Here is an 11193-nt window from a genome sequence, read left to right on the forward strand (position 1 = left end):
AATTGAGAAAAAGAATTAAATAAAAGAAATTAAAATTAATAATAATAAAAATAATAAATAAATAATAATAATAGAAATGATAAAAGAATTAAAATAAAAGTTATAAGTCTGCCTAGGAGTAAGCGCACCTTTGTTATGCACATATGTCTACAACATAGGAGTTAGTGCACAAATTAAGCACATGGTGTCTACAACCTTGTGACTCATCTAGAAGGTTGGAAAAAGCTTGTGCTTAGTTGTCAACGCTTATCTCATCTTCTGGTTGTTTCTAGAGACATTTTAGGTGCTTCCTGAGAGTTCTTTATATTCAGGCACTCCTAGAAGCTCAGGGAGCGTGTTTGGAGGACCCGAGAACGTTGGAGAAGGAAGGAGCTTGTTCTACAGATTCTGATGAGAAGTGATTTAGCATCAGTGTCCAGGTAGACACTCATGATTTTTGCATATGTCATTTTCACTTCTGCACTTCCTGTCTTCTTCATATCTTCTGAATACTTTCTAAGGATTTTCATGTGTTGAATATCTTGGTTGTATGCATCCTTGTCATGGATACTTAAATTTCTGTATGAGAAACCCCATAGGCATAGATCTAAAAAATTTATGAAACTAGGGTTAAAATGTTTATGGACAAACCTATTAGAAGAATTAAATAAGGATACGTTGCATACATACCTCAGAATTGGTTTTGATCTCGATGTATATTTATACATATGATTAAAGAGTTAATTATTAATTTTTGAATGAAATTCCATTTACTATATATATATATATATTTGATTGAAAATGAAAATTGGAAAAGTTATATACACAAAGAATTGTTTTCTTTATAAAAGAAAATTTACAAAAAATAAATTTCAATACATACTAGAGGTGGGATGAATCGTACAACCCCCCATGACCTCGTATTTCGGCAATGTTATATGTGCATGGTACCGTAGGGACCTGCGAATGGGGTGGTTCCCTTAAAAAAGGTCGCACACCCATTATACCACATGACCAATGTATTAGTGCCAGTCAGTGGTTTTATAAAAAGCATGTGACCTATCAAATTTATAATGAATGGGGGTCATATATTATATGAAGCTTACTATTTCCCCCACTGAATTTGACGCCAGTCTGCCATTGTGGGTCAAAGGGTACCTGTGTATGTAGTGTACCCCCAATAGTATTTGATATTAAATTATTACATTTAATAAAAGTTTTAATAGTATTCTTAATATGAACAATAACATTATTATTAATGTTTTCAATATAAGAATATTATTTAATGATTTTTGGTAAATAATTAATAAATATTTGTATTAATATTAATTTATAAATGAATCATTAATTAATATTAATAGGGCATTTTTGAGATAGGAGATTAAAGTTAATTTAGTTAAATTTTATTAAGATTGATTAATAATGGAAGACGTTGGATTAAGGAATAATTTATTTATTATTTCTCAATAAAGCCCTTGATTATATCAATTGAAAACCAGTAAGTGTTATTTTCCTCTAAATATTTTGAGAAAAATTGACTTAAATCAAAATGGGGTAACTTGTGTATTTTTTAATATATTTTCATAGTGATTAATTAAATTATAATTAATTTAGTTAAATCATGGGAGACATTTCTTGGAATCAACAAGGTTTTTATTTAATTGTTAGTAACATTGGTTTTTGTAAACTAGTGTGAGTATTTTCAATAAGTAAATAATTATCTTTTGATTATTTTATAATTTTTTTAAAAAATAATGGAGGGATAATTCTATGAATAATTTGAAGAGATAAATGGGTTGACTTGGAGATTAAATGAAGAATTTTATATACTTGTAATATACTTGAAACAAATTGAAACCTCTGTACTTAATTCAACTATGAAATTTTAGCAAACCAAACATGTGCTTGTATTTTGTGTTTCTCTATGCTATTTGTTTTTGGGTTGACTAGTTGTTGACCAATTATAGGATGTCTGCTAGAGGCTCGAGGGTTATGATTGTGATGTCATGATGATGTATTTTGATCTCAATCTTTATAAACCCAACCATGGCTATGTGATAGCATGTTGATTAATATTATTTTCAGTCTTCTTGTGTAAGCTGTGACATATGTAACCTTTTATGAGTTATCGATCAGTTGTATTTGGATTACTTTCCAGTCACTTGATAGAATTGAATTGTTTATGTGATCTTGATGATGTCATGTTGTGACATTTTTTGACTCGACCATTTTGGAGTTTTTGATTAGTATGACTTTGAGATACTTTTAGTTGCTTGTTGAGAACCAATGGATATTTTGATTATCATTGATACCTTCAGTTTCCAATAGAGAACTATTGTGGTCATGATTATCTATGGATGCTTTCAATTGCTCATGGAGATTTGATGCTTTTATTGTGGATTATCTTTCGGTATTTTTCCAGTCGCTTGTATAGGACTGTGGTGATTTTATGATTTATGATTCCATGAGCTTAGGGTAGGTTATCTACTTGTAGTGTCGGGAAGTGGTTTGCAATGGGGGCCAGGGCCCTAAGTGGCTGCCAGGGTAACTCATTGTAAGTTATTTTAATAAGTGAAAATATTACACCTAATACTGACTTAAATGAACCTAATAAGATAATTGTTTGTTGTTGCCCATGCCTTGAATGCTAGTACAAACTAGGATGGGAGTAGAGAGAATATTTGGTTGTGACCTTGTATTCTGTAGTATGCCTCATCAGTATAAGAGGATACTAGTGGCCACATAGGGATCACTAGGGGTCCGGGGTCTATTGAGAGACTACTGGGGTAACTCTAGCATGATCTGTGCGATGACACTTTCCTGCTTGCATAGAAGGTTTCCTACATGTCTTTGTGTGCCTCTAGGATTAGATGTCATTTTGTGATTGGAACATTCGAGTTAGTAAACTTTTAGGATTCTTGGACATAGAAATTATTTGTGCTATGTGATTTGATACCCTATTGGGACTTGAGATTATCTCCTCAACATGGTGGGAGTGAACCATTTAGGTTCTACGCAGTCAGGTGGTAGCGCTTTTTCACTCTTACCATTTGAGATCCATCTGAGACACTATGGATGAAGCATTCTCTGTTGGCATCTATCTTTATTCTACTCATGGATTATGATGGTGGACACGTATCCTTATATTGATGATTAGCATATGTTAGATGATGTTATCTTATGCTTTATTTTGCATGATTAGATTTCTTATGCATATGTTGCAGTATGTTAGATTTCTTTCTACATATGATGTAGTATGTTTTAGGAGTGACATTCCTACTATGATAATATCGATGATCTCTTCAATAACTTGGGATGTTATGCACAGAGGGATGAATAGGACCCATGATGGTCTAATGATGCTATTTATGGTTGGGAGGAACCATGCACTTAGTTAGTTGTGTTTGTGATGTGTGGTTATACTTTACGATGGATGTTTATATTTTCTATAATGATGTTCATGTATGGTATTTGGTTTCATTTACTTTATTACACTTGCATCATGGATTAAAATAGGATGATGTACTTTATTTAGCACATGTATATTCTTGTAAGCCCTCATACCCTATGGCATGTACAATGGATGATTGAGCATCCTGAAATGTAATTTACTAAAGGAACATTTGCAACAGAGCATATTATTTTGAGAATGTTGGATTTATCATTATTACTTCATGAGGATGTGATGTTAGATGGAATTATATAGAATCAATATTAGTTAATTTTGATGTGAAACAACATTAAGGGATCCTTAAAGAATGTAACCTATTATGTATGTTTATGCACACTTTCAGTTAAATTTTGTTATTGCTTCCGTTACTATGTGTATGGTTTAACTTTCATGTTTAAAAAAAAAATGCTACCAAACTTAGTGAAACTTTAGGTTAATTCTTTCGATCCCTTGGCGGGGCATTACATTTGGTATCAGAGCCCAAGTTTCTACATTGGGAGCTCTGGGTATTTTGGGAAAAAAACTAGGACTTTTGACTATCATGTGTATCTCTTTCAAACTTGAAACTAGGTGAATTAAAACAAAATCTAAAAACTATTACTTGCATATGTTCACACTCAACACTTAGCTATCAAAACTGAAAATTCTACTTAAACCTAAACATAGGAAAAAATGAAATTGAACTTAGTCTATTTGCAAAACATGTGCCTTTTATGCTATGCAATAGTGTGCATTATGGTGGCAAGTGAAACTAGCCTCAGGCATTAAGGTCTCCACAGATTCTATAGTTCATAAGTGTGGGCTTAGCATAGGAGGATTTGATACTGTAGTTGACCTTTGGGTTATACCTCTTGGTTCCTACGATGTGGTTTTAGGAATGGATTGGCTTGGTTCTCATAGAGCCAATATAGACTGCAAGAAGAAGATTATTATGTGTCAGGATGACCAAGGGAATGATCTAAAGATTGTTGGGATATCTAGGCATATATCTCTATGAATGATTTTTGCTATGCAATTAAAATGGAGTTTCTGTAAGGAATGTCAAATATTTGTGGTTACAGTAAATGAGCTAGATTAGGAAGATCCAGTGAGGAAGACTTTAGATCACCCAATTTTATAGGAGTATGTAGATGTTTTTTTGAGTGAGATTTCGGGCATGCCTTCAAAAAGGGACATTGATTTGAGCATTGACCTCATTCTAGGAGCGGAGCCCATCTTAAAGCTCCTTATCATATGACTACTCAGGAATTGGGTGAGTTGCATCTTTAGCTAGAGGAACTTTTGGCCAAAGGGAGCATTCAACCTAGTGTGTCACCATGGGGAGCTCCAGTTCTCTTTGTGAAAAAGAAAGATGGTTCTTTCGTCCTTTGGATTGATTATAGATAGTTGAATAAGGTGATGATAAAGAACAGGTATCCTCTACCTAGGATCGATGACTTATTTGATCAGATCAAGGGAGCTACAATATTCTCCAAGATTGACCTTAAATTAGGATACCACCAGCTTTACATTAAGGAAGCTAACATTCACAAGACTACCTTCCATACTTGCTATGGGCATTATGAGTTCATAGCGGTACCTTTTGGGCTGACAAATGCTCCATCAATTTTCATGAGTTTGATGAATGGGGTGTTTCGATCTTATCTTGACAAGTTTGTACTTGTGTTCCTTGATGATATATTGATATATTCTAAGTCTTAGAAGGAGCATGAGGAACCCCTGCAATTGGTTTTACAATGCTTGAGAGACAATCAACTTTATGCCAATGCGGCTAAGTGTGAATTCTTCAAATCAAAGATTCAGTATTTATGGAACATTATATCAGGTGATGATATTTTTGTAGACCCTACAAAGATCTAGGCAATAGTAGATTGGCCTACACTGACTAATGCGTCAGAGATTCATAGTTTCATGGGTCTAGTTGGTTATTATTGTAGATTTGTCTAAAACTTCTCCAGAATAGTGCATCCTATCACTTCCCTTCAGAGGAAAGGAAAGAAGTTTATATGGATGGAGAAATGCAAGGAAGCATTTCGAAAGCTCAAGGAGCTTTTGGCTAGTGCACCAATCTTAGCAGTACCTGATCTAGAAGGTGATTTTGTGGTGTGTATAGATGCTTCCCTTGAGGGGATTGGAGCAGTTTTGATGCAGAATGGACAGGTGATTGCATATGAATCACACAAGCTCAAGGATCATGAGCTAAATTATCTTACTTATGATCTTGAGTTAGCAGTAGTAGTTGATGCTTTGACAAGGTGGAGACATTTCATATTGGGGCATAGATTCGAGCTACATAGTGATCAGCATAGTCTTCAGTACATTTTCACACAGCTAATTTGAATGCTCGCCAGAGGCAATAGATGGAATTTCAATGTGAGTATGACTTTGAGGTAAAGTACATTCAAGGAAAGGAGAATGCATTGGTAGATGCTTTGAGTCACAAGAGAAATGTGATATCATCTATGACTTTTAGTGTTGATCTGAGGAGTCAAATTCTTCAGGAACTTCCTACAGATTCTTGGTACCAGGAGGTGTGTAGAGAAATAGATTCAGGAAGAACTTTGGAGGGTAAGTTTGCAGGCTATGTCCGAGAGTCAGATGGTCTTTTGAGACATTTAGGGAGGATTTATGTGCCATTTCAGGATGAGCTTCGCACCTTGATTCTAGCATAGGCCCATCGTGCACCTTACTCGACACATCTAGGTGTCAAGAAGATGCATGCTGATTTGCAACATTTATTCTATTGGTCTAGGATGAAGCAAGACATTGCTGATTATGTGGCTAGGTGTCTTGAGTATCAGAGAGTCAAGGTAGAACACCAGCATCTGGCAGGACTCTTGCAACCAAATCTCATTCCTTCATAGAAGTGGGACATCATCTTTATGGACTTCATAGTAGGATTACCTATGACTAATTGTCGTCATGATGCTATCATGGTCACTATTGATTGGTTGACTAAGGTGGTGCATTTCTCACCAATCCGGTCTTCCTACATGGCAACTTCTATAGCTAATGTCTTCATGCGTGATATTGTGAGACTACATGGTATTCCTCGAAAGATCATTTCGGATAGGGATCCTATATTCACATTCGCATTCTAAACATCGTTGCAGTATGAGCTTGAAGCACAATTGAATTTCAGTTTGACATATCACCTAGAGATAGATGGTCAAACAGAGAGGGTGAATCAAGTTTTGGAGATATGTTAAGGATATATGTGATGGATAGGCGGACTCATTGGGAGGACTATCTCTACCTAGTGGAGTTTGCTTACAAAAATGGGTATCATAGTTCTATTGGCATGGCACCATTTCAGGCTTTATATGGACATCCTTGTTGTACACCCTTGAGTTGGGATAGTCTTGAGGTTTGCATCTTGTTGGGTCCTAAGATGCTTTGTGATATGGAGCAATAGGTAGTGTGTATTCATGAGCACTTGACTACAACACTGGATAAATAGAAAAAGTATGTTGATGCACATAGGAAAGATAAGTAGTTTGTTGTGGGAGATAAGGTATTCTTGAGAGTGCATCCATGAAAGAGTCTGATCTAATAAAAAAAGGGTTTGAAGCTAGCACCTCGCTTTGTGGGACCATTCGAGATTCTTGAGAGGATTGGCCCAATTTCTTATTGCCTTGCTTTACCACCCTGCCTAGCTCACATTCATGATGTTTTCCATGTTTCAGTACTTAGGCAGTAAATCCCTAATGTAGTACATGTTCTTGATTGGAATGTGTTGCAGGTAGAGGATGGGCAGTTGGCTTTGGAGCTGCTTCATATTTTGGAGTAGTGGGATTTGACCCTCAGGGGTCAAACCATAGAGCAGGTAAGGATCCAATGGGACCCTACTAATGACTCTTCAACTACATGGGAGGATGCAGTAAGATTATGGGAGCTATATCCCTACTTGTTTGTAGGCTTCTAGGAGTAAGCCTAATCCTAGGGGGGGTGGATGTAGTGCCTACCCTCATTCACATTTTTCTAGATATATTGTTGCTTTCATGGTCAAACTCTATTACACTAGTTCTATGTTGATGGTTAGTAGCATTGTTTTGAGACTATCAGATTTTGTGCTGTTTGATATGTGATGAGATTACTTAGACTCTACATTTCATATATGCATAATGATTATTACATTATTTTCAGTTATTGATGATGATTAGTTAGATGGTTTATTATCACATGTATTTTCTTATGGATACTTACCCCATACTTGCATGTGTTTGTTCTCTTTATGTTTGGCGTTTTTGATGTGGTTAAGGAAGGCAGTCATAGTCACCTACTAGTTGGGATCTACACGATGCACACTTCCTGCCATTGCCTGTTTAGCTTACCATATATATATATATATACATACATATTGTATGTACATGCATGGATTTTATGCAGGTTGCAGGTACTAGGTATCGAATTCCCTGAATTTGCCAAGATGAGCATACCCTATCGCACTATCTCAATGGTAAGAGAGGGGAGATAAATTCTCAAGTCCAAATCCTAAGCCCTTAAACCATTTGTCCTAGAAAGGTAGGACAAGTATCCGAGATATTTTACCTTCCAAATGTGCCAGATGAAATGATTCATGATTTTAACCCTTTAGAATAATTTTGTATGGATTGTTCTATGATGGGTTTTCATATTTTATCTTGGAGGTCTATAATGAATTTTCTATTAATTAAGTCTAAAATTAAAATATTTAATTAATAATTTAATTATTTTGGGGAAAATTAATATAATATCATGATCTTTAGATATTTTGATTTTAATTAACTAAATGGGAATTAATTGAGAAAAAGAATTAAATAAAAGAAATTAAAATTAATAATAATTAAAAAAATAATAATAAATAATAAATAATAATAATAATAGAAATGATAAAAGAATTAAAATAAATTTTATAAGTCTACCTAGGAGTAAGTGCACCTTTGTTATGCACGTATGTGTACAACACAGGAGTTAGCGCACAAATTAAGCACATGATGTCTACAACCTTGTGACTCATCTAGAATATTGGAAAAAGCTTGTGCTTAGTTGTCAACACTTATCTCATCTTCTGGTTGTTTCTGGAGACATTCTAGGTGCTTCCTTAGAGTTCTTTATATTCAGGCACTCCTAGAAGCTCAGGGAGCATGTTTGGAGGACTCGAGAACATTGGAGAAGGAAGGAGCTTGTTTTGCAGATTCTGAGGAGAAGTAATTTAGCATCAGTGTCCAGGTAGACACTCATGATTTTTGCATATGTCATTTTTACTTCTTTCACTTCCTATCTTCTCCGTGTCTTCTGAATGCTTTCTAAAGATTTTCATGTGTTGAATATCTTGGTTGTATGCATCCTTGTCATGGATACTTAAATTTATGTATGAGAAACCCCATAGGCATAGATCTAAGGAATTTATGAAACTAGGGTTAAAATGTTTGTGGGCAAACCTATTAGAAGAATTAAATAAGGATACATTGCATACATACCTTAGAATTGGTTTTGATCTCAATGTATATTTATACATATGATTAAAGAGTTAATTATTAATTGTTGAATGAAATTCCACTTACTATATATATATATGTGTGTGTGTGTGTGTGTGTGTGTGTGTGTGTGTGTGTGTAAATATACATATATATATATACATATATAATTATACATATATATATATATATATAAATATACATATATATACACACACACACACATATATATACATATATATATATACATACACACACACACACACACACACACACACACACACACACACACACACACACACACATTTGATTGAAAATGAAAATTGGAAAAGTTATATATACAAAGAATCATTTTCTTTATAAAAGAAAATTTACAAAAAATAAATTTCAATACGTACTGGAGGTGGGATGAATCGTACCCCCCCCCCCCCATGACCCCATATTTCGGCAATGTTATATGTGCATGGTACCGCAGGTACCTGCACATCGTAGGGTACCTACAAATTGGGTGGTTCCCTTAAAAAAAAGCCGCACACCCATTATGCCACGCAGCCAATGTATTCGCACCAGTCAACAGTTTTATAAAAAGCATGCGACTTATCAAATTTATAATGAATTGGGGTCATATACTATATGAAGCTTATTGTTTCCCCCACTGACTTTGACGTCAGTCTGCCATCGTGGGTCATAGGGTACCTGCGTATGTAGTGTACCCGTGACAATATTTGATATTAAATTATTACATTTAATAAAAGTTTTAATATTATTCTAAATATGAACAATAACATTATTATTAAGGTTTTCAATATAAGAATATTATTTAATGATTGTTGTTAAATAATTAATAAATATTTGTATTAATATTAATTTATAAATGAATCATTTATTAATATTAATAGGGCATTTTTGAGATAGGAGATTAACAGTTAATTTAGTTAAATTTGTTGGTGTAAATAAGTACTTTACTATTTACACTTACTTAAGTTTACTTAGGTTAATGCATTATTTAATTATTTTGCATTATTTTATTATTTTTATTTGTGAGACACTTAGGAGTTTGCACACCTTGTGATTTTTCATGTAGACAACATAGGAGTATGCAACTTTATTTAAGCACATGGTGTCTACAACACTGTTTTGTGTGTCCCACCCTTGTAGGCTTATCCTCACATCACCACACTTACTTCTATGATTAATGGAGGATAATCCATGTTTGGTGGACATGTGATTGGTTGTGTGACACTTCATGGTGCTAACTTCTATGCATTCTAGAAGCTCTCCTGAGGCCTTTATATTCAGGCACTCCTAGTGTACTCTTAATGCATTAAGTTATTGAATACATTGTTATTCTGATCATACTCTCTCCATTTTTGGTCTTCATTTGTGCTTGTGTTTGAGTTCTTAGTTCTTGGGTGAATTTTTCCCTTAGGCAAATTCTTACATGGTATCAGAGCAACTTGGAGACTTTCTCATCACATAGCTATTCGAGACCTCTGGTTGCTTCATCACCTCGGCTTGAATCTAGAGTGCTGCAAAAATTGGGAGCGTCCAACATCAGATCTGACCTCTCCATTGCGTCTGGAACACTGAACTGGTGAAACTCAACTATAAGCACACCTACCTTGGCTCAAAGTTGACCGTGAGGCAAATTTTTTTAGCAAATCAAAACCCGAATGCCCCAATTTATGGTATGGGTATGGTCATTTTCGCAGATTTATGAATTTATTTTCAAATCTAAATTTCTCTGCTAATTTTTGAAATATTTTTTTTGTCATTATTTTGAATATATTTTTTCAAATTTTTTTTAAGCCCTTCAGGCTGGTAGCAAACAAATTTTTTGTGCGGTACCGGGCTATGAGCTCCCGGCCTGCACAGTGAATAGTTTATTATATTTTCACAGGGTTTATTTTAATCGCTAGCAGTACCAGCAACTGAGCCCAACCGCAGGCCCATACCATACAAAATCGGTGGCCTTTCCATATCAAACTGGTAGGCTACCATTACTGGTGCCACATTCTGATTTCAAGTTCTATGGCAGTCTATATATAAACAATGCAAACTTCTTCGACTGCATCCATTTGGGATTAAACCCACAGTCTCTAGCATCCCTTAAAACATCTGCGGCGACATTCTAGTGAGGTGCTGACCAAATCTGACCATCACTATTTTTTCAACATCCTCTAGCAAATAGACACTTGCCACGAGGCATCACATTATTCAGCGTTTGTATAGTGTTGTTGCCCCACATGGTCCAATCCGCGAGCGCCATGCGACAAAAATTAATTCGCCTAGCCTTTGCCTAGT

General features: G+C 34.9%; 1 protein-coding gene across 1 annotated transcript in view; it reads right to left on the reverse strand.

Moving 5' to 3' along the window:
- Positions 1 to 10890, reverse strand: part of LOC149569718 (endoribonuclease Dicer homolog 3-like) — a 63571-nt gene extending 52681 nt beyond the window's left edge. Inside the window, exon 1 of the mRNA XM_089816984.1 lies at positions 10815 to 10890. Coding sequence (XP_089673110.1) covers positions 10815 to 10890 — 76 coding nt within the window. The remainder of the gene's footprint in view (positions 1 to 10814) is intronic.
- Between the last annotated feature and the right edge of the window lie 303 nt (positions 10891 to 11193).

The sequence above is a fragment of the Cupressus sempervirens genome, chromosome 3 (assembly GCF_028749045.1).
Source record: "Cupressus sempervirens isolate cs-2001-9-10 chromosome 3, ASM2874904v1, whole genome shotgun sequence".
Taxonomy (NCBI): Eukaryota; Viridiplantae; Streptophyta; class Pinopsida; order Cupressales; family Cupressaceae; genus Cupressus; species Cupressus sempervirens.